This window comes from Echinops telfairi, unplaced genomic scaffold (genome assembly GCF_000313985.2).
Source record: "Echinops telfairi isolate 266 unplaced genomic scaffold, ASM31398v2 ScPeMD7_6080;HRSCAF=6971, whole genome shotgun sequence".
NCBI lineage: Eukaryota > Metazoa > Chordata > Mammalia > Afrosoricida > Tenrecidae > Echinops > Echinops telfairi.
The window spans coordinates 4,473,920-4,498,955 of NW_022109980.1; the positions used below are offsets into that span (position 1 = coordinate 4,473,920).

The 25,036-nt window shown below is 45.9% G+C and overlaps 1 protein-coding gene across 1 annotated transcript in view; it reads right to left on the minus strand.

Moving 5' to 3' along the window:
* The window catches only part of TENM1 (teneurin transmembrane protein 1), a 406,739-nt gene that overhangs the window by 53,783 nt on the left and 327,920 nt on the right, over positions 1-25,036 (minus strand). The window contains exons 21-22 of the mRNA XM_004713061.2: positions 3,780-4,146; positions 1,698-2,208 (exon numbers count right to left, since the gene is read on the minus strand). Coding sequence (XP_004713118.2) covers positions 1,698-2,208; positions 3,780-4,146 — 878 coding nt within the window. The remainder of the gene's footprint in view (positions 1-1,697; positions 2,209-3,779; positions 4,147-25,036) is intronic.

Below are 25,036 nucleotides of genomic sequence, written 5' to 3' on the forward strand. Positions count from 1 at the left end.
CAACAGAAACTTTATCTTTCCAAACAAAGCAAAGCAAAACAAAAACCCAGAAACTTTATCTTTCCAAAGGGTAGTGGATGTTGGTTATCTGAATCAAGAGGAAGTTACTCATTCAGTGCCTCTGTTTCTTCATCTTTAAAATGGGCACACGAGGAGCACTTATGAGTTCTTAGTGGTGTAAACAGTTCAGTGCTCGACTACTAGTGAAATGATTGATGGTGCACATTCACTCAGAGGCACCTCATAAGAAAGGCCTGGCACTCTGTTTCCAAAAGGTCACAGCCTTGAAAAGTCTATGGGGCAGTTTTCCTCTGTCCACGCCAGGCCATCCTGAGTCAAGATTGACTTGACAACCATCCATCAACAGTCAACACCACCAGGAGTATTTAGCCCATGTTGTTGTTATTGGGATCAAATGAAAGGCGATAAAGCCCCTTGGCTTCGGAACCGGCACACAGCAACCTTCAGTGAAAAGTAGCTTTTATTACTCTTATTAGATGCATGAGGAATTTCCCCCAACTAGAGGAAGACTTGAAACAGAAATAGCCGACTACCTTTTTCTAAGTGAAACCGAAATAGCCATCCAGCTCTTTTGTCTTAAGTGACAGTTCTTTGGGAAAGGACCCAAACTTTGGTGGCCAATTGTGTTTGCCCCTTTCCTCAGGAGGCGCTCGCGGGAGTAGGTGTCTTGTCTTCATATTCTCTACATCCTCACAGAAGAGTCAGCCTGGAACCCATCACACTCAAAGCGTCACTTCTCACAATCTCCGGTTTTAGAGACTTTCCAGACACGGAGTACAGATTGCATGGTTTAGCCTCATCCGCTAAATTGGTGACAAATTCAGTTAATACCCTTTGGGGAGGGCGGGCGGGGGGAAGGCTTCTCAAGTGCCGGCAGGAGACTAACTTTCTAAAATAGGTTGATTTGAAAACAAGGCTGTCTGTGCTTTAAAAGGCCAGGCCAATAATCTCTGTTTTCATTCAATGGACCTCCTGGTAGCTGGCTGTCACACACGCCTTGTAGCGCTTCTCCTTGGGTTAATTCGAAGTGTTGCAAAGCTAACACAGAGGCAGTCTGTAAACGCCAGGCTGTCCCAGCTTCTCTGACATGCGAGGGAAACCCACAGCAATACCTGAACAGGCTGCCTCTCTCACCCAGCCTCTGCCGCATGGGATTGGACCCCTCTTTGCCAGGGTCCCCTTGTTAGGTTCTAACTTCTCTCCCACCTTCCACGGCAACTTCAGCTGAACTGGGCTGGGCACACATGTATTTATTCATTCATTAGCCACCATGGGGGTGCAATACATGCTTGTTAAATCACACTGTGCCTTTGCTGCCGTAGAACTAGCCCCAAGTTTCATTGTTGAAATGAAAGTTTGCCTTCGCTGCCAACCTCAAGCTGTACATTTCTTGAGCACACTGACTTCTCCCTCAAGCAGCGCTGCACTTGATTCAGTCTCTGTTTTGATCATTGGGCTTGGCAACATGGCTCTCTAGAAATGGGTCCGCACCCTCGGAGCTAGAGAAAATTTTCTCCTTGACTTTTCATTGTGAGTATTGAAATAGCATGCAACACCCGACAATTGCTAAGCTGTCTTTCCCAATGTAATATACTCTTTAAGATTAAAAAACAAATCAAAACAACGCCAGCAAAACAACAGCCTAATAAGGCCTCTGTGGAGAATTTGGAACTTACTCATAAACGGTCGTCCATCCGTTTTCATTGCTCTTGGTAGCCAGAAGCCCGGTGTTGCCTGGATAGGTCATTAAGGCCAGGTTGTAGCCTTGGGCTGACACTCTTTTCAGAACGCCATTGCTGCTTATAGTCAGCCAGTACACCTGCCCGCCGGGCACCACAAGCCAGAGGGGCATCCCCCCTGCATCTCGGCGAATGTGTACTGAATTGCCGTTGCTACTGGTGATGGCACCCAAGTCACCTTCGGCATTGTAGGTGAAGTTGTACACGTAGTCCCGGGTGATCAGGTTCAGGGTGTGCAGGTGGGTTCCGTTGACTGTGAACTGGTAAAGCTCCTGGTCGGCTGGGGAGGCAATCTCATAAAGGTTCATGTCATTCAAATGGGCTTGGTTCCTGCTGATGGTACGAATCCTGACATTCCCAAGGTCTGCTACGTAGAGGGTGCCGTCGGGCGACACTGCTAAGGAGGAAGGGGCTTTCATCTTGGCATCTTTGGCATAGCCGCCGTCACCTGTAGGAGCAAGATCCTGAGTTGAATAATTGGCATCACAATATGTCTCCAAAAATACCATCTATGGAAACCACTGTGCTCCCAGAGTGATCTGAAAGGGAACACTCACTGAGCTGGCATTCTCTGCATGCCTCCCTTGACAAACTTGAAACCCATTATTCAAAAGATTATAATTCTTAAGTCAGTACTACTGAAGATGAACAGTAGGATGCAATGATCTCAGTTATACCAATTTTGTGAAATCTTCAATCCTCTATTCAGAATCTATTGTATTGCAAAATACAAGAATAGCAAATAATTACAGCCACCCACAATTTGGCTACAATCGATGAAACAGATGATAGGCATTGCTTATGGAATCTGGCCCAGGACTTTCCAGCCCTACTGTGCATAAAAGTCTTTCCTTCTGTTAATTCCCAGTGTCACACTGTCACGGGACACTCCGTCTGCAGTTGCAGCATAATTCAATACATCAAATCTGATAACTGGAATCAACATTAGATCTGTCTGGAAAGAAAGATGTAAATCAGCACAACAGAAAGTCCAGGAAAACACTGGAAACATTGATTGAAAAGCCCTATTGATGAACTTGCTCACCCTGGATTCCTCTGGCCCAAGGAGTGGCAAAGGTTATGAGGACCATTTAGGCTGGGAGGAGCAGTTTAATGGAGCTGCATGGAGCCGGGAGGGACTTCCAAGTCCTCGTCACACATTTATTTGCTGACCTGCAGAGGGTTTTTCGCTCTCTGGAATACCCACTCCATGTTCTGGGGGAAAGGCACTTTTTGTTGGCTTGCGTGTTTCCCAGAGAAGTAAAGGACACTATTGGTTTTCAAGAAAGTTTTGGATCTTTCTTCTCTCTCTCTCTCTCTGTCTCTGTCTCTCCCTCCCTCCCTCTTTCTTTCTTTCTTTCTTTCTTTCTTTCTTTCTTTCTTTCTTTCGTGTAATCCATGTAAGTGACACACAATGCACAATGCACCAGCCCCTTCAAAAACCCCCAAATCACTGGCATCAACTAATAGTGACCCTGCAGGACAAAGTCGAACTGCCCCTATGGGTTTCCCAGACTGTAACTCTCCCAATTAGCAGCTCAACAATTCAGCAGCCCAGTGTGTAACCCATGATGCCACCAAGGCTCTTAGGTCATCTCTGTTTTTCCCCCCTTACCTAAACGAGTGCATGTGGCGCTTCACCTGGTTTCCCTTCCTCCAAGGTACAAACAAGACCATGCCCTTACATTAGTATATTTATTGGCCCTAACTTTCTAGAGCGTTACGCATTTTACTATATTATTTAGCCTCTAAACAGCAAAGTCACATGACCAAGACCTATTTAAGAAATGAAGTAGATGAGTCATGGAGATGTTTGGTGGCTTTGCAAGGGTCACTCAGGGAGTCACTGGCAGCACGACAACCAGATATGAGGTTACCTTCCTTCCAATCCATTGCTTTCTCTACCACTCATACCAATCATCACAGGAAACATCTTTTTCTTCCTCGTGACTTTTCCAATTCACACTTTCCTTTGGAAAGCAGAAAGGGGGAGCTGGGGAATTGCTGCAAAGGTCATACCTGAAAAACAGTCACAGTTGGGATCAATTTTGCAGTCACAGTCAGTGGGGGCGCCAGCGATGATGGAGATCTCCCCATTGGTGGTGACTTGCTGAATGCGGTTTACTTTCCTCTCGTCGGTTTCAGCTATGAAGAGCAGCCCGCTGTGGGAGACGCTGATAGCCCTCGCCGACTCCAGAGTGGAGTGAATTGCCACCTTGCTGACCAAGAAATGATCGATGCCTGGCACCTGGCAGTGAATGGGGCGCCCCGCAATGATCCGCACGCGCCTGTTCTCAGAAATTTGCAGCACAATGTTGTTATCCAAGACATACAGTGAATTGTCCATGGGATTGACTGCAAGATCTGTTGGCCACTCTAATCGCACCTGCAAAAAAAAAAAAAAAAAAAAAAAGCCAAACACACACTCGATGAAGTTACTGTATATTTCCAAGGACAGTTTTAGCTGGAAAGGCTCATCAGCGTATTGCTGACTGCCTGGCTCATGAATTTCAGCTAAGTTGGTGCGGCTTGAGGAGTGGTAAATCAAATATTCTGACGAACAGGCTGATCATTTGTGCAATTCCCAATACAATGCACCTATATCATTTTCAGTAGTTCCAGGCAAGACCTTCCAGCACAATGGTTTTCCCAGGGTGCTCTTGGCAGCAGGAACCGCAGCCATCACATCGCCTAGGAATTTGTTAGAAACACCAGTTCTCCGGCCAATCTCCGCCCCATTTCATGAGAAACTCTGAGGTCAGGACCCGGCCATCTAGGTTTCAGTAGCTAGCCAGGGGATTCTGAGGTAGGCCAAAGTTTGCAGATCGCTACTGTGGGGGTGCTGGGTTCTCTTTGATATGCAAAGTCATATCTCCCCCTGACCTAAACACGCATGGAAGGGCAGGATCCTTGCAGTGGCTGGACCACTGAGGGCTGAAGAACCTCAATTGTATCCAATCAGAACCTGTCATCACCAAAGACCTGGCGTCCATCTTGTAGAATTCTCAGGCATGGTTCTGCAGCTGTTGATGTCAAATCCCCAGTCAGAATACACCGCAGGCCTAGCTAGACCTGGGTCACTCTCTATTCCCCTTTCCTCAGCAAAGAAGCAGGTTTATTTTCTCTCTCTCTCGTCTTTTTCCGCCCTTTGCTCAGCATGTTCTTTGGGTTTGGGGAAATCAAATGATGGTTAAGACACAGTTGTTGCCCTTAAGTAAGTGATGCATATAGAGCCCAGACAAAGTCATGGTTGCCAAGTCAATTCCTACTTGGAGCGACTCTACCAAGGGTTTTAGATAGTCTTCTTGGTCTCCCGAGAGTGGCTGCTGGGTTTGAACCACTGACCTTGAGATTCACAGTCTGATACTTTCCCAACAGTGCTGCCAGTGCTCTCTAAGTGCCTAGTTTAGAACCCTTGGCAGAGTCACCCTAACTCTCTGTGTGATGAGGAAAGGCAGCACATGGGGTATGAGAGGAGCTCCCTCAGTCAAGGTATTCCCATAGAAGGTGGTATTTAAACAGGGCAGGGAGTCACCAGTAAGCTTCGTTGGGGATGAGAAGGAAGTGGAGTTGAGGGCAATCCAAGTAGAGAAAAAGAGCATAGGTCAAGACCCAGAGGTTAGAGAAATCATGGCCCATTCAGGCCACTGCTAGCAATTCAGTAAGGCAAATATAGGCAGACCCAGAAGGTGGCCAGTGGTTGGATAATAGAACGATTCAGTTTTATTCTGATGGGTATGGGAAACTATTAAAGGGCGTTAGGTAGATTGGGGTAGATGCTCGATGTGATCAAACTGGCTGCTGTCGAGCTAATATTGAAGGAAAATGCGAGGCAGACTCCTGTGGCGGTGTAGATGAGAAACGATTGTGGCCTTACCTAGCAATGGTAGTCGTGGGGGTGAAGGGAAGTGGCTGGACCTGCAGCAGGTTAAGAAGTTAGAAGGAAAACGATGAGGCTGTGTGTATGGCTGGGGTGCCTTGTGCTGGGGACTGTGCTAGGCACTAGGAACCCTGAGACATACCACACACGGCTCCCCTCTAGTTCCTTTCTGACCCGAAGAGCTGGCCCCAAGGACTACCCTGACTTCTCCTTGATAACCACCTTCCCCCTGCCCCCACTCCCCCACCTGCCAAACAACAACATGGAATACAGTGGAGCCCTGGAGGGGCTGTTTGGAAGGTTGGCAAGGTAGGTGGTTCAAACGCACAGGAAAGATGAAGCTGCCTGCTCCCGCACAGGTTTACAAAGTCTCAGACACCCGAGGCCCCAACTTCTCCTCGACAGCTACTCTTTATTTCTGTGCACTTCTCAAACTGTGCTCCATCCCACTTGTTCTGTCCTTTCTTTCTCACCCCCGAGGCTAGGCAAAGGCAGGGAAATCTGTCCCATGCCGGCCCAAATCATAATGGTACCGTTGACACCTTTGGCTTTGATGGAAAGCCCAAGGAAAGCACTGTTTTCCTTACAAACTTGAAAGGGGAAAACCATCTTAAGGTCTGAAAAATGCAGTCTGGGCTGCCGTCACACTCTGAGGCCCACCGTTTCCCCAGCTGGATAAAAGGCAGGCTGAAATAAGGGTCCCCCTCTAATCCAGGTGCTTAGGGGAGGCAACTGGTGCTGCTGTACAGGAGACAGAGACTGGCTTTGGCCTCCCTTCCTGTATGGCTTGGGGAGGTGGGGGGGCTTTGTCCCCTGCCCATAAGCAACTCTCTCGGATGCCCAGCAACCTCATTCTGTGCCCTTGCCCCTCCCCCTCCACCTCGGTGGACCCTCTCTGTATCATCTGCTTCTGGACAGTGAAGAATTCAAGTGCTAATGGGGTATAAAGCTGAGCTTGTGTTCTGCATGCATGTTCCACAGAGCCTTGCAGTCTGAGGCCGTTGGATAAACATTAAACACCAGCCTGAACAGTTCCCAGCACAGTGTGCGGTGACGTGTCCTCGGCACATCTGTCTGAGGCCTTTGCATGTCAGTACCCCCGCTACCGAGAGGGAGTGTGTGTGCCTGCTGCTGTGGAGGGGGGTCAACCCCTTCCCGGCTTGCCCCCACCCTACCGGACCTCTAGACACACTGGCATGCTTGTACAGAAGCTGTCTGTATGCAGGGTCCCGTGTAGCATGGTCCCCCCGGAAATAAACCCAGGCGAGCTGAAGAAGAGGAAATGAATTCACTTCAGTACAACACTCCTATTTTGATCAAGTCTGAAGGCAGTGACCCAGAAACAAACCCAAACCCAAACAACACGCAAAAAAAGCCAAAACAAAAAACCCAACCCAACAACCAACACACTAGGCGAAATGACGTGTTAATTAGCCCCTCTCCGAGCACTGAGGCCAGGCCTGAGGCTGGGGGGCAGCATACACCTGGGCAGAATTCAGGGACCGGCACATTTGTGGTTTTTGTTTTTGTTTTAGTTTGTTCCCGGTTGTCGAGGCTGCCCCCGAGGCAGAGGCTGGGAGTTGGAAGAAAAGCTGTTAAATTCTCCAACACACCCAACCTGACTTACACCAATACGACTCGTGTCATGTTTATTAGATTTAATATGGCCTCAAAAACACACCGGCTATTGTGTCTGTTTGTTTTACTCTGTTTGGAGCTTTGTTTGGGTTTTCGTTTTTCCCCATCAAATAAGTCACCCTCTGGCAGTTTCTTGTGACTAAAGTGGCCTTTGTGCTTCTGAGACACTTTCGATACCAACTACTCAGAATCCCTTTAATTCCCATGTGATTTAGCTGGGCAGCCTGGTCTCTGAAATCTCCTCAGATGAAAGACGTGCGGCTACTTAGTACGCCCAGGCTTGACTTTCCAGCAGCTGGCCCTCTCGTCAGCCTCTTTGATGCTCACGAGTCTCACTTCCAGGCGCATCACACCCACACCAGAAACTCTGCAGCCACTAGCAAAGCATTTCCAGAACGCATAGCCGCACACACAGAATGGCAGTCAGCCTTCGCATCTCTGAGATACACAGAGACCCCCCAGATGATATGCTACCACCGAGGTAGGGCTCGTGTTAACCCTCTTGGGCTGTTAGCCATTGATCCAAGTGCTTTCTTTTTTTTTAACATTTTATTAGGGGCTCATACAACTGTTATCCCAATCCATACACACATCAATTGTGTAAAGCGCATTTGTACATCGTTTCTCAAAACATTTTCTCTCCATTTAAACCCCCGACGTTAGGTCCTCATTTTTCCCCTCCCTCCCAATCCAAGTGCTTTCTGAGGTGGGGAAGTGGAGAGAAACAAACCCTTCTTTGGGGGGGAAGGAGTAGAAAGAGAGGGTGGAATAGCGGTGACACTCTGAAAACTCTGCCCAGTGACCCCACCTGCAGGGCAACCATTTGGCCTAATTTGTGGTGGTTGCCCCAGCTCATAATAAAAATACATTCATTTATTTGACATGTCAAAATGTATTTAAACTAAACTAGCATTAAAGGTCATTGGTGTAGCCGGCAGCTGGTGAAATGCGCTCATGTCCCAAACTCCTTCCATCAGAAATCATCCTAAGCAGAAAGGAGAATTTGGTGTAGATGTCAACTCTGGACAGCACTGCCTTTCTCTGCTAATTGAATATATGCCTTGAGGGGAGTTGACTTCCAGGCCAACCAGTTTCATGGTTGGTATAAAAAAATTCTAGCTAATTTGAACCTGAATAGCAGAAAAAGTAGGTGAACGTGCAAAAGGAATATCCCAATATGAAACCTTACCGAAATCTAATCCTGCACGCCAGATATAAACCAGTTTATATAGACTTGGATCCCGGCTAATGGTTTGAATGCTGGTTCCAGCTTGCAATTCAGTGAAATATTTACTAAGGCTTTTCTAAGCCATAGCCTTTGTTACATTCACCAAAGGACTTATAGCTTCCTGATGGGTAAGAAGGTGGGGGAAGATTGTGACTGGATTATATGATTCAGTGGTGAGTGATTGTTAGAAGGGTTACTTGTGATGGCCATCCTGCTGGATATAAAATGAGCCAACTCAGTAACAAGCGGGAGAACTTTCACTATCAGTAAGAGAGAAGAACCAGGAGTGTAGTGCGTCCTTTGGATCCTGTGAGCTCTCTGCCAAGTGAACTTTCTTCATCCAGGAGACCACTGTAACACATAAGGAGCAGCAGTAGGGGAACCAGCAGGAGCCAGAGCACGAGACAGAGTAGGGGACTATCTAGCTCACAGAGCAAGTAAAACTGAGTGCTTTGGGGTAGGAGGCTGGCTTGTGGAGTAGGGTGCGTCTGGGCACTTAATTCGGGGAATGGAGTATATGGAGTTGGAGTTAAATGCCTTCAGGTTGAGCCTTACTGGAGTGGCATACCCTTTGGGTATTTATTGGCAGCCCTAAAAGAGCCCAGAAACACTGTCTGATCAGGGCAGAGGCCAGGCCAAGAGGCTGAGGGCCAGAGGGAGGACTGCCTGGGGACCTACCAGAGAAGAAATGATCCTGACTGAACAACACTAACCTGGGCCTTTCTCACCTGCATTGTAACCTGTTAATTATCCCAATAAACACCATTATCCTGTGCATTATCCTTGAGTTTGGTGTGGCCATTGCAATGAATTGTAGAACGCAGCCACAGAAGTAGATTGATGTGGGAGATGTTGGTGTCAGAATAGAGGGGGAAAGGGGAAGGAGGATGGAGGCATGTTTGACCCCTGCCTTGTGGTAATAAATCACCCTTTGGAGCCAGAGGAGGTGGCCTCCGTGTTATTTCCTCACGTCTGCTACTAGTTGTGTAACCCGGGGCAAATTCTGTGTCCTCTAGGGGGTCTCTAGATAATCCCATCTGATAATATCTCTACCTTCTAGGTTTAAGGCTTGGATTCGATGAGATAGTGGGATAAAGGGCTCATTGCAGTGCCCAGTGCATAATAAGGGGTAGTAAGTATCAAACATGGTTTCATCGTCACAGAACTCTAGAGCTAGAAGGAACCTAGGCCAATTATCACGAAAGGTTGTGCCCTTTCTATGTCCCAGACTTCACTTGTTCACACACCACCTTTCTGAATTTTGCCTTACCCTGACACTACCTTTACTCTAGATGGCAATCATTTTCTTTACATTGAGCTGCTTTTTAACTCTAAGTAGGGACTCCCCTTTCCTTTGAATCTGTCCTAATCTATGTTGTTGTTAAGTGCCATTGAGTCGGTTGTGACTCAGAACCACCCTAAGAACACCAGAGGGAAACACAGCCCGGTCCTGCAGCACCCTTGGAATTGTTCTTATGTCTGAGCCCATTGCTGCAGCCACTGTGTCGATCCCTCTTGCCAAGGGCCTTCCTCTTTTTTGATACCCCTCTACTTTTACGCAGCATGATGTCCTCTTCCAGGGACTGATCTCTCCTGAAAACAGGTCCAAAGTCTGTGAGACCAAGTCTTGCCATCCTTGCTCCTTAGGAGCATTCTGGCTGTACTTCTGCCAAGACAAATTTGTGTGTTCTTTTGGTGGACCTTTCAGTATTTTTCACCAGCACCATAATTCTAACACATCAATCCAAAACATCTGGAAAATTACAGGCTTGATCATTTTGGCCATTCGGGATAGTAACTCCTGCTTAAAGTTGAGTGTTTCCGCGTGCCAGCCACTTGACATGGGTTGTTACTTTCTGAGCGTAGCACAGTCACTTGAAGAAACTTTCTCCATTTTTAGGTATGCGCTCTTACACTCCAGGCTGTTGGGCTCCTCCTTCAGAGGAGGTGACATGTGTTCCCATCACCAAGCCTTTTCGAATTGCCTCTTCTCCTTTTCAAATTGCCCTTTGGCTGAGAAAGTTAAGGCTCATGAAGAGTCAAGTAACAGCAGGGCTGGGAGTTTGAGTTCCTCCAGGGTGCCTCCCTTGGTAGAAAGGCCTGGCGATCACCTTCTGTAAAACCAGCGCAATTGAAAACCCTATGGAGCACAGTTATACTCAGACCCACCGCGGCTGCCATGAGTCACAATTGCGATCAATTCAATGGCAACTATGTGTCAGGCGCTATTATACAGATAAATACGAGGTTAAGGGTAAAACCGAACAACAACAAAAAAGCATTGTTCTTAGGAATCCAGTTTATGCAAGCCTAGGCTAATGCCAAACAAGGGACGTTTAAACACATCTCTGCGATCAGTGGATGGCTGCAGACAAGTTCTTTTATTTTTACGCTTGTCTTAGTCTTGTCAGGTTTCCCTCATAAAAAGGTCCAATCCAAATAGTGACTTCACAGGGGATCTGTGGGGTCAGGTAAATTTGAGCCACAGAGTTCAGTTCCGAAGCTTCTAGAGATTGTTTCTTTTGTGGGGAAGGACTCCAAAAGGGTAGCATTGTTACATTTTTCTAAAGCCACAGTACCAACGTGGGTGCTTATGATGAGCAAGTTTAAAGAAAACTGGAAACTGAATTAGTGAGACAAAGGCTAAGAAAGAAAGTTGCACTGAGGAATATATATTTTTGGTCAACACAACAATGTACCTGCATTCTTTGAGAGTAGCAAGGTGGTCCTAGGATAATTTTGTTCTTAAACACAAAACAAGAGTGAAAATGAATACAATTGGAGTCCCCTGAAGATGTCAAAAGTGCCATTTTGATGTGATGTACATCGGACAGTACAGAATGTGCTTGACACACTGGATGTATGTATGTATTGTGATAAGAGTTGTATGAGCCCCCAATAAAATGATTTTAAAACTTCAATAATCATAAAATAAAAATATATAAAAGAAAGGTATTGCCCGAGTTGGAGAATAAGTCATTAAACAAGAGCTGCATATTTGATAGTTCTGTTTAATAAAGGTTTCTAGGATTTCGTAGATACATTGTGTGATGTGCCCCCTTAAAAGAGCTCTTCACTAAGTGGGGAAAGGCGATTTAGAAACAAACCGTTTCTCTATGTGGAGGGAAGTCTGAACATAGATGTCTTCCCAGAGTGACACAAGAGTGCACAAGAAGAGGGAATTGGGGTACGAGTCCTAGAAGGATAAATCAAAGGTATTCAGCTGAAGCAAGGTAGGAAGAGTGCCACAACACAAAGAAAAGAATAAACAAAAGTACAGAAGCATGAAGCCATAGGGGAGCGGGGGAACTAGCGGCTGTCTGATACTGCTAGAGCGTAAAGTAGGTAAGATATTGGTGGCCCAGAAAGTTTTAAATGTTTGTCAGGGTCAAGGCCAGAGTCTCTCAACTTCAGCACTGATGGCATTTTGGATATAGATAAAAATATATAGGTATAGATAGTGAGCATGTTGTCTTGTGCCTCGTAGGACGATCAGCCACACCCCTGGCTCCAATCTACTAGATGCCTGGACCACCACCTCCCCAAGGTTAGCAGGCAGATGCTTAACAATTATCCTACTCGGACCCCTTCAGATGTCCTCTGGATGGTCCAAATGATCTCTTGTTGAGAATCACTTTAAGTAATAGAGGGCTGTGCATTCTAGAAATGCTGTGTCAAACTGTAGTTGTGAGGTCACTTAGGGTATTTAAAATGGGAGCACTGCCCTGGTTGGGTTAGAACTCTAGGGAGATCACTTAGGCAGCACTTTGAGGACAGACTAGAGGAAGACCAGATGAGATGCAGGAGAACCAACCTTGAGGCTAGCCATTCACCGCTACAGCTCCCCACCCATCCAACCATCTGACAGAGATGGGAGTACGGATCCAAACACGTCGTTCTTGTCCTAATGGCTTAGAGTCAGGAACACCTCGAATCATCCTTTCTTGAGTTAGAGTCCCTTGACTCAATGAACACTATGGGCTTTCTCCTTAGAAAATGGCACAGATGTTAATGGAGCAAAACGTTTAAGAGCTTAGGCTCTGGAATTACAACTCCACACCGAGTTATCATTTTGGGTTCTGCCATTTACTACCTCTGTGGTCGTGTGTGTGTGTGTGTGTGTGTGTGTGTGTGTGAATGCGTTAACCTTTCTGAGTTTCAATTTCCTCATCTAAAGCTGGGTATAATAATATCTTCATCTTTATCAACGATGTATTATAAGAATTAGATGGAAACAAAAATAAATGTAAAACACTTAGCACACTGCCTGGTCCATAGAAAGCACTCTGTAAGTGCTAGGTTTGGGGTTATATTTGCTCCGGTCCCTGTCTTGACTATTGCAATGCTCACTTCCTTGGCCCTCTCATGAACCCCCATGTACAGTCATAGTTGTGCTCTTTCAAGGTTACACATGCTACTACTTCCCCAGTCATTTCCTCCTTGCTCATTCATCCTATTCCCTGAGAATCAGTCTAAGCTATGTGTCTTCCGAGAAGTAGCTTGGTTCTATTGGAATCTATTATTGCACATCCATTTTGACAGCCAATCCCGTGGCTAACATTTTAGCTTATTGTTTGGATGCCCCACTGTTATTTGCAACACTACTTGGTACAATTCCAAGGGCAGACTATGCTATTTTAATTACTTTTCTTTCTTCCATCAATGAATGCCTATGCTGCCTGTGTTAGGCACGCTGGTAGGCTCCAGGGATCCAGTACTAATGGTCACAGACTTCGCACAGTGAACCGTCTTGTTCCGATGTCACATCCTTGCTTTTCCACTATGTACAAAGAAGAGGCATGTGTGAAGGGGCTTGAAGAAGTTGGTGGGAAAGTCCCACAAACTTTAAATTCCATTTTTCCATGACCTCTTTGAAGCCCCCTCGTAGGTATGTACAAAGCTGAATGACCTACAGTGGTAGTGGTCCATAGAATATTTGTGCTCCATTGCATTTCCTTTAAGAAATGAACTTCCATGAACAACCTCAAAAAACATAGCACGACAGCCCCCTGTCTTTCAGTTGCCACCAAATGCTAATAACTTTTTCCCTCAGAGTTCGCTTGCACTGTGCAAATGAGCCCCCCCCCCCAAAGGTCCCATCTCTTCATCTCAAACCCGATATTTTTGATCTTCCTTTCCTACATTTGGAGCCTTATGGTTCCTTTTTAAAAATGATTGTTTGACTTTGATCTCAGACGCCTCTTCAGGAGGCATTACTGGGGAGTGTATGATGATCTTTTCTGTAGTGTGCCAGCCCTGGGGAAGAGATAGCGACGTGACGGGGCTGAGCGCTCTCGCCCAGGTGTTCTGGCAGCTCCACATTAGATTTCTCCATGCTTCTAAAAGCTGACAACTCCAGATAGTTAGCATCACTTTTTGTCAGTTTTCAAATGGCCTTCTTGTGTCTTCACACAGATACTGTCTGAACATCTTCAAAGTTAGAAGCGGGGGAAAAGTCATCTGGAACCCAGTGTGGCTTTCTGCAGTTGGAAGGGATGATGACACCTTTGAGAGGGATGGCCTCTATTGATCTTGCTTTTCAAAATTATTCGAAGTTGAAATCCACCAGGATCGCATGGCCCTGTCAACAGGCAACTTATGTGCCATGATCTCAGAGCCGCACACTCGTGTCTCTGTGCATCACGGCTGGAGGACTCAAAGAAGCTCTCACCCTTTGGTCCAAGACACCTTTGTGTCTCCTGGGCTGCCCATGCAGGGTAACAGACACTTGGCTTGCATTGTTCTGTGTCGATGAATCGCCAGGATCAATCTAACCCAACATTGAACTGTCTGATAATTAGGATGATTCTGCTGCAGCGGATCGAGATGGAATCACATCCACTTCGATGTTCCTGAAACATTTTGGAAAGTGCAGGGAAAGACAACAAAACCAAACATACAAAATAAAACCCCCAACAGTCCTGATGCATTTTATCTTCTAATAGCTTCCACTTAAAAAAAAAGACCAATAGAGGCTATCACTCTCAAAGATGTCATCATGCTGCTTTCCAAATAGGGCAAACCAAACCAAACATGGGTATTTTCTGCTCCTGCTTTGAATTTGAAAGGAGTCCTGGAGGTGGAGTCCCCTTGCATCAGGCTGCTGCGAAGTGCAAGTTCAGCAGTTAGAAACCTCTAGCCTCTCGGAAGGAGAAAGACTGGGCTTTCTAGTCCCTCAAAGAGGGAGAGTATCCAGAAATTATATGGTCACTGGGAGTTGGCATCGCCTTGAGGGCAGTCAGTTTTTGAAAAGTTGTTATTGAAGAAACTCAGCATCATTGTCTAAACAAAATTCCGAATTTGGGGTTACTGAGCTAATCTGGTGGAGAAAGATGAGGTTCTCTCCTCCTGTGAAGAGTTACAGTCTCAGAAACCCACAGGAGCAGTTCTACATTGTCCTGTAGGGTGGCTGTGAGTGGGAACAGACCCGATGGCCGTGCATTTGGGGTTTTACTGGGGAAGCTAATCTGCAGTAGAGACTGCTAGTTCTAGGCCGGGTAGGCCATTCACCCTTTTCTCATGGTCATAAATTCCAAATTTTAACCTGGGCACCTTGGTGCATAGGAGACATTCCCAGATCTCTTAGTAATCAGGCACTGTGGTTGACCGTTGTGTGATTCTAACTCATGGGACTTTGCGTGTGCCCAGCAGAGCTGCTCTAAAGGGATTTCAACGCTGTGACATTTTAGAATACAGATTGCCTGGCCTGTCTTTCAAAATGCTTCTGGGTGGGATTGAATGACTAAACTTTTGGTTACTAATCAAGGATTTAGCCATTTGCACCACCTAGGGGCTCTAATTAGGTACACACCTAAATCTCTTTACCACTGAGTAAAAGCTGACTCATAGCGACTCCCCTGTGGGTTTTCGAAACTGTAACTGTTTACGGAGTAGAAAGCCCGGTCCTTTTTCCGGGAGCTGCTGGCGGTTTTGAATTGTCAACCAGGCAGCCCAACAAATAACCATTACGCCACAAGGCTCCTGTAATTAGGTTTAGCCCAGTGATAAAGTTTCAGGCTAGAGGTGTAAGAGGAAGTGCGGAATGAGACTTCCTGGAAAACAAGAACCTCTTTTTGCCTTTCTTGGTGGTGTTGTGGTTAAAAATTGGGCTGCCACTCCCAAGGTGGGCAGTTCGAAATCACCAACTGCTCCTCGGGAGACAGAGCTTTCTATTCCTGTAGACTTACAGTCTCAGAAACTCACAGCAGGCAGTTCTACCCTGTCCTATAGGGTCGTTGTGAGTCAGTACTGGCTCTATGGCAGGGAGTCTGTCTTACAATGTGGATATACTGGCAAGAGATTTGACAGAAATCTCGGACTATGAGGTGGCCTTGAACGTGGAAGTCATGCGCTAGGAGGGCGGAGCATAAAAACAGGCGCCAAAGTTCCGGATGACATGGTAGAACTGCCATCCTCACCCTGGACTCTATTTCTAGTCTGTTGGCTCTCTTGCGTAAGCCATTGTTATTCTGGGGCCTTGTGTCCTCAGTTGAATCTAATCACAATGAAGACAATGGTCTCTCTCTCATGAGGCTTTGATACTGCCCAAAGTGCGTGAGGACACGGTTACAGTGAAACTGGTCTAGTACATTTCTAGTTTTACATCTCTGGATAGATAACCTGTGTTTGCAAACTTAAATTAAATGGCAACAAATTGATGTCTGAAAGTGACTGACAGATGTGGCAGAGTCCACTAGGGTGGCTCTTTGTTAAGAGGATGACTAATTGCTTGAGCTTAGAGATTAACCTTGTATGTTCCTGGATACCACTGTTCAACACTTGGGCCCTTGAAGCTGTTTATTCTCAGTGTCATGACTCATTTGGATCCACCACTTCTGCATTATTCCATGATTACTTATTTGCCTTCCTAGAGCCTCTACTTGGACGGAGTCTTCAAGGGCAGCTATGAGGTCTCATTCAGTGTCTGGCATGGCAATTGACAAATGTTTGCTGAATGAAAACATAAATGCTTCAATGACAGCAACATTTTTCAGTCCACGAAGGCCTTATAAGAAATGAACGCATGAAAAAGTTTCTTAGAAAAAGAAAGAAAGAAACAAAACACTACAAAAAACAAACAGTTGATCACCAAGATGTTTGGGCCAGTAATCTAGGTTTTCACAGAGCCAGTAATGTTAATATGAGTTGCCACATTTCCTTAATGTTAAAATACACTGCCCCCCCAAACACACACTTTTAACTTTTCTGAAATGAACATACAACTTATAATCAATGTTTACATTGAATGGAGCAGTTCTCCGCACCACCCAGCTTTATCAAGCTGATGCTGTCTTCCAACCCATGATCATTTCTGATTTAGGGAACGTGGTATTGATGGTATCTCCGGTTTAGTCCTGGGCTCTTTGGGGCTCCGCAAGACCTTTTCAGGTCTGTGAGGTCAAAACAATTTTTCTGAGGACTATTATTTGCCTCTTTTTCCTCGACTTTTAAAATTGCAGTGTTTTAATATGATTTAAGGTAAATACTATTTGATAAAGCCTACACAAGCAAAAGCTTTTTAGAGCCCGCAACAATTTTTAGGAGCATACAGAGAGGCTGAAACCAAAAAGCTTGAGAGTGGTTATCCTAGAGGAAAGAAACAATGAAAGAAATCATCTGGTTATGTAAGAGTTTCCATCAAAGCTCATTAAGAAAAGAGCAAACATGTTTGTATCGCTTCCAAGATGGCTTCTGGGACTATCCACCCTGTCTAAAAGCACACTGATGGAGGGGCTGAACATCTTCTCTTCGCTGCAGACCCCAGACTTGATAGGTGCTATAAAAGTCTGTTCTTATCAGCTCCCTCAGAGCAATCAGCACGTACACACTCTCCATGAGTCTGCTGTATAATTGCCACTCCCTCATCTTAATAACAGGCATAATTGCACCATGTTTCCGTCAACCCTTTCTTGCATCTCTTCGCTGCAGCCTCAATTTTGGAAATGGCACTTGCGAATACACAGAATGTTTAACCACTTCCAGTTTTCAATTTACAGTCAAAGTCATCTATCAGCAGGAGATGAAGGCCCAGTGTGAAAACTACAGAATGTCCTTCAGATTCCACAGCTAATTTGTTTGTAAATTTGATTGTTATTGTGAGGAGAACATATTGTACATGACGCTACTTGCCGGTTTACTATTCGTATCTCTCTGTATCTTGGGCTTTAGCAGGCAAGCCGAAGAACTTAACCACTTCAGCACTTAGGGAAAAAGGAGAGAGAAGGGCAAGCTATATCTCCACGCATGTCCCTGCCCCACCCCTCCCCTTTGAGCTTCGATTTCCAGTTCATTTTGCAAGCACATGCTACATGCTGCATACTCAGTATTGTGGGGGTTACAGGTAAAAAAAGGGGAGACAACTTGAGAAAGTCAAAGGTGAGCCTGGGAGATTGGACCTTGAAGCCTTCGAGGAAGACCACTGTGGAGCATCACACAGTAAGATCTCAGTGGGGTTCTTGTCCTCCTGAGGAGCAAGGCGTGGACTGCCTAGGACCCAGGGGGTTATGACCAAGTCCTTGGAGTCCTCCTTGCAGCAGAGTTTCTTCCTGCTGTGAAGTTGCAGGAACTTGTGTGTTGCAGGTTGTGAAGATGATAGTATTGGCTCAGCAGGATAGACCAGGCCTCACCTCCAATTCCCTTTGGCTCCTGAAGCAATTTACAGGCCAGAAGTTGGACTGCACGGCTTTGATGAAATGGCCTGATTTCATTGATCAGCCACGCTGAGCTTATGTTTTCATTTCGGTAGCTACCACTAAACCCTTCTTTCCCGGGTAATATTTCAGAAAGAGGCGATTAAAAAATCTTACCATGGAGAAGTGAAGCTCGAAGTGGGCAGGGCCCAGCATGGGGAGAGAAACGTTGTGATTTATGATTGTTCTGCCTCGAAGTTCATGGCAAGTTAGGCTAGAACGCCTCTCTCCGCTTCCCTTGGCAACACTTCCCGAGGATAAGAGCAGATGGCCTAATGAACGATCGGGGGAAGATGCAACCGGTCATGTGTCCAGTAGGCCTCCGGAGTGCTTCCGGGTTTTGGCGTGTAAGACAGCACCGCACACCCGCAACAGCTGACCCGGCTCAGGCCTCCTGCTTTCTGCGCTCTGGAGACCGGCCACCTGACCACTTACTTGGGGTACAGACTGCTGCGCACTACACACTTGAGCCCGAACAAACGCACAAAACGGGGCATGAACACTGAGCCCCCAGTGTGCTCCAACAAGAAGGGGCGTCTCCCTCCCTCCCCTAGATGCACTGAGCCGCTCTGGTTGAGGGCCCTGAAGAGCCGCATCTTGCCGGCTCTCCACTCTAATTAATGCTGCATCCACACAGCAAGCCTGTCTGAGGGATTCCAGAAGCCACGGTGCATTGGGATTCTAACACCTCATTCATCGCACAGCCTGCTAGTTAGCAAGCTATTGTTTCTCAGCTCGGATTCACCCCTTGTAAGCACAGGGCTTTAGAGTGCTGAGGGTGAGTCCCTGCAAATGGCTTTTCTCTCTGGCCTGGCTGGATTTCCATGTGGTCCTGGAAATTTGAGACCTCAAGAGAGCCTGGGAGGCTGACGGCCATGCCCTGTGACTCCCTCCTTTTCCCTGCTGGCTTCTGTTCTGCCTAGCCGTCGCCCTCCATGCTGGCAGCAGTCAGCGGCTGCTCTTTGCAGCTCCTTGGTGCACCGGGCTCACCTTGCCTTCCTGGTTCCTGCCGCTGCAGCTCCTCCTCACAGGATGAAGGCCCGCCTCCATGGAGGGAATCCTCCAGATTCCACAGCCTTGGTTTGTGGCAACACTCTGTTCCAGGAACGCTTTGTTCCCCCAGTCCTACAGGGGGACTTCCTGCAGATAGGATCTGGTGTTTCCCCTGCCACCCCTACCCTTTTTTGTCTAAGCCCTCCAACAGCTGTGCATCTCATTCCCTCTATCAACTGCTCTCTCTTAAAATGTCAATTTGGGTAATTGCTGCGTTGATTGATTTTTACACTGTGACGCCATAGGCAGGGAGAGAAAGAGAATGATACACTATTGTAAGCCAGTGATAACAGAAGACTAGGAAAGGTGGATAACCCCCAAACTAAATCCACTGCCACTGAGTCGATTCCGACTCACCGCAGCCCAGTATCTCGTTTGTGAAACTGGATATCTGTCCGGGAAACAAAGCCTCATCTTTCTCTCATGGAGCAGCTGGTGGATTTGAACTACTGGCCTTGCGATTAGTAGCTCAATGCCCAACCCACAATGCCACCAGCGTGTCATAAAACCCAGCAAAGACTAAGTTGGATCCAGAAGACTTATTAGTGAACAAGAATCCCGAGGCACCTAGTGCCCCGAGTACATAGGTGCTAAAGTTGCCATGTCCAGGAACTAGGCATATAAAAAACAATCCGCGGTGCTTGGGCTCTGTGCACTTTAATCGGAGCTTTTCTGACTGTCTGCAGGGGCCATGTGATGTTGTTATTCCCTAGAAATGTCACATTCTTGGGATTTTTGAGGCTGATTTCATGGTGGATCATGTGACTCTCCCATAGTTGGATGTCATTTGGAAACAGCCTTCTGGAACAGAATGGTTCGTGAGCTTGGCCCAGAGGAACATTTCAGACAGGCGTAGATTTTGTTTGAAACTAGGAAGACACTGTGTTTACTACTGACATTCTTTTATAATCCTCTCCTGCTAATCTCCTTGTCAGACCTTAGCAGCACTCCTTCAGAATTCCTTTCTTGATTCTGAGTTGGAAGTGTACTCAGAGCGGGACCAAATGCACCTCTCTGCTACTTCTGTAGCTTAAGATCAATACCTCTCTATCTCAAGAGAAACAGGTTGGGCCTGTTGGTATATGTGTTATATGTGTCCCTGCATTTGTTTTTCCAAACACACTATCTGTCACATGAAAATAATCACACCCTTGATCATAGCTAGCAGAACTTTCTCTTTGAGTTGACTTCCCATTTGATGAAGATGGGTTGGCACTGATTCATGCCCTTTCCCCTCTAATAATTAGGAGAAAGTGGGGCTAGGTTAAAGATAAAGTCTGAAATAGGGAAAGGCCAACTGGCTGACACTGGAACTTAACCAAAGATGTTGGCCTTATCCACCCTCAATGCTAACCACTGAATGATGGACCAGACCCTCTGTGGCTTAGAGAGCATCAGGTTCATCTCAGGTTAAGGCACCTACGGAGCAAAATGTATGGGAAGACCCAGTGGTTGGAAAGTAGTTTGCAAGCTTTGCATCTTGTGACTCTCCCTGAACTTTGAAGATGCTTTTCCTCTGGTGCTTAATAGTTTTAATAAGCGCTAACGTGCCATTGTCCTTTGTGTGGAAAGAGGACACTGCTGAGGGAGTTTTATTTCTGTGATAAATTATGTTTTCGATATAGCATTGAGCACGGTACTTGACTTTTATTTTAGGGCCCCTGACAACTCTGGCTATTTGCTTGTGTGGAGACATTTCAGCAGAATGTGGATGTGCTGGCGTTGAAGATGCCAGCCTGCGGGTCTCTGCGTCTTACATAAAAAAGCTGACCGGTCACGTTGGAGGGAGCAATGCAAATACCTGTGCTAGCGGGTTATTACACCCCCCCCCACACACACACAATGATGCTGTTTAACGTAAGGGCTGAAAGTCTGAAAAGGGCAGTTAAGGAAAAATAGTTTTAAATGAAAGCGAGGAAGGAAAATGAGATCTAAAGAAATTCTGTGGATCATTTCACTGCAATGCTTCGTCTGGTTCCACAACAGTTTGAGGTGCTGCCTCTTAAACCAAACGTAAGTGGCTGTTGAGTCACTTCCGATCTCTGGTCACCTCATACGTGTCAGAATAGAAATGGACTGAGTGTTCAGAAGTAGCTCATCAGACTTTACTTCCAAGGTGCCTCTGGGTGAACTTGAATCGCCAACCTTTCAGGTCACCATTTGAATCACCCAGAGAAGTCCTTTTTAGATATTAGGTTTTCTTAACCTGATAGATAGGTTTGGAACCAGAAGACCTGATTAAAACTCATTGGCTAGACAAAGCAAGGGACAGACTAAACTGGCTTCAAACATTCTAGAACGCCACTCTCTTTTTATTTCCCTTTTGGTTTCTCTCTTCGCTGAGAGCCAAATCTTTGTTTTGCTTCAGAAAATTCATAGTCTTCATCTTGACCTAGATAAATTCTGCTTTCTTTCCTATCTACTCTAATATTTAATTTTTTGTGTGTAATTGACCCACTGGGGATGGCTGGAGGCCACCTACGGAAGGAGCGACTCTTCTTTAGCTTTTGCTTTTAAAATGATGGCAGATGAGCTGAAATCTATACATCTCAAATTCACATACATTCGAGGCTCACACTGCAAGTGTTAAGCCTGTAGTCAACACGGCACTTCTTGGTGGCAAAAAGAAAATGAAGGATTTGGGGTGTCATTCCATGATTAAGATCGAGCCTCACATCAGCATTAGTCAGACAAAACACTCAGTGAAGGCCACAGCAGATTAAGAGCAGTATCAGGGCTGTGTGTGTGCCACCGCCCATCAAACTCATCCACATAGACATGGCTCCCTGCAAAACGTTCATGTGGCTGCGAAAGATGGAAGAGAAGCTTATAGAACTTCTTGAGGAAACGGCACCCCACCCCTCCTCCCTTAACCATGTTTCTTGAAATCACGGTTTGGTAAATTACCAGCTTGGTTCCCTGTTTTATGAATGGAAAGCCTAATAGTTGATACTTTAGTGGGCACTTGGCTAAAAGGATCTGTTGTTAGGGCAGTTGAGCTGCTTCTGACTCAGAGTGAGCCCAAGCGATATAGGAGAAGTGCCCCCACGAGGTGGCCTTTACAGGAGAAGATGGCCAGCTTTTCCCCCATGGGGTCCCTGATTGGGTTCCAACCACAGACCTTGAGCATTGAACTGTTGCCATACTCTAGTTGCGAATCCTCACAGTGAACCTAGGAAGAAGGTGACATTGTTGTCCCCACTGACAGATTAGCAGTTTGCCCCAAGAGCACATATGTGGCAAGGGTGGAGCCAGAATTCAAGCCCAGACCATCTGTCACCACTGTGCTTTACTGCTTTTTTTGCTGTAGGGGTGACTAGGAAGGAGGGTCCATAAGAGAGGCCCCTTGTTATCTCCTGCCCTCACCACTAAAGGACTGGCTGTCTTTTGTAGTTCCCAAAGGCGTTTGCTTGCAATTGGCAGAGTCAGGAGAGTAGGTTTGCGGTGAATGAGCCATAAATAACACTACCCAGAAATGCATTTAAACTCGAGACTGACAAGCACAGATAGTACAGAATCAGAAGAACCACCTTGCAGACTTCGTCGGTTCTTGAGTCCTCCCATTTGAATCAGTGTAGGCTGCGTCCTCAGAAAACATTACCTGGAGATGTCCATTAACATCTTACATCGTCCCTTATATTTGTCAAGCCTTTCACCCTTTTCCAAGCGTTTCCATATTTAAAGAGAGAGAGAGAGGGGGGGGGCGGCGAAGAGGCTATTTAATCAACTACTGGGTCATTTGTTGAATTAGCCTTCATAAGGAGGGATAATTAGCCGGCTCTAAAATTCTAGTGTCTCTTTTCCAAGTGTAGTGCTGAATCTGAAATTAAAGAGAATCCTCTTTTGGGTCAAGAAGTAGGTGGCAAAGATCTCATTCCTGCCTCCCCCCTCCCTTGCCATATTAACATCTTTCAGAAGAGAGCAGAATAAATGATTCATAAAGAGGTGTTCATTTTCTAAATGATGGAAAAGGCAGCCAAAAGTAGTGTTTCGTGAGCGTAATGATGTAATTTTCAGCCATACACTATAGCAGATCACTCACTTCCAGGTGAGGAATGTCGAGTGCCACCGGGACTCCTAAAGACAGCTTTTGAAAATAGTATTTGGTGTTGCTGTCACACCAGAGCTGGAAAACCACTAACTACCATTGCATGCCCTGTGACAGCATTGCTTGATGGCTAGGTAGATTGGATATTGTGCCGCCTTCTTTCTGTGTACCACCCACATAACTGGTGTGGCAAATGGACACATCAAAGGCAAAGTTATGTGAAACATGATATGGCCTCTCTCTTCAGTTCTGATCAAATTGACAATTGAGCGCTGCAAGTGCCTTTCTTTCTTTCTTTCTTTGTGCCTTGCATGGTTTGTTTATTTCGTTCTTCTTATCCTTGTCTTTCACCTTACTAATTGGTGATGGCCTGCATCATGATCTGTTCTTAGGCTCCTCACTCTTAAATACTATTCAACTTACTTCAGATTTTGGGATCTACTTTTAGTTTTAATTTCTTTTTTTAAATCATTTTATTGGGGGTGCTTTACAACTCTTGTTATAATCCATACATCAATTGTATCCGACATATTAGTACATACATTCCATCATTTTTTCTAGACATTTACTTTCCATTGAACCCTTGGGATCAGCTACTCTTTTTTTTTTTGCAGGTGCCTTTCAAAACATAAAGCGCTTTCCTGTGTGTGGTCGTTACATAATCTTGTGTCAAGTTGAGACTATTAAGAGTGAAGGGGTGGAGCCTAGCCTGTCAATCAGGTTGCAGTTTGATGACCTCATTTGGAGGTGTGACAGAGATAAATAGCTCAATGGAAGCCAGACACATCCATTCTCTGCTGGACATTCCTATTGACAAGCCACATGGAGACCAACTGAACTACGGCCAGAAGCCTCCTTAGAACCAAGGATGGCGAGACATGGTCTCACATACCTTGGACATGTTACCAGGAGAGCCCAGTCCCTGGTGAAAGACATCATACGTGGTAAAGTAGAAGGTCAGTGAGGGAGAAGAAGGCCCTTGACGAGATGAATCAACACAGTGGCTGCAACCATGGGCTCAAACATAAGAACAATTGTGAGGATGGCTCAGGACCGGCAGTGTTTTGCTCTGTTGCACATAGTATCACTATGAGTCAGAGATGACACCTAACAACAACAACAGTATGAAGCTTTGGATCAGCAGAAGGGACTGGAGTCTGATATGAATTAACCAGGTGCATGGGGCTCAAATGTATAGATAAGACATTCTGGTATAGGGTGCTAAGGAAGAGTTGGCAGTTTGAACTCGGTGAGAGGTGCCTCAGCAGACAGGTCTGGTGATCTACTTCCACTAGGTTACAGCCTTGAAAACCCGATGGAGCACTTCTCCTGTGACATGTGGGTTCACCATGAGTTTGAAACATCTCAATAGCAACTAAAGATACCACATTTGGATTGTTGCGACCACCAATTGCTGAGCAGTGAGATTACTGCTCCACGGATGTGATCCAGGTATAAAAAAATGAAAGGAAGCGTGAAAAGCCATGTTAAGTTGGATGGGCATGAGTTTAAAAAAAATCATTTTATTGGGGGCTCGTACAACTCTTATCACAATCCATACATCCATCCATATGTCAAGCACTTTTGTACATTTGATTCCCCCATCATTCTCAAAACATTTGCTTTCTACTTGAGCCCTTGGTATCAGTTCCCCATTTTCCCCCTCCTTTCCCGCTCCCCCCCATGAACACTTGATAATTTATAAATTATTATTATTTTGTCATATCTTACACCATCCAA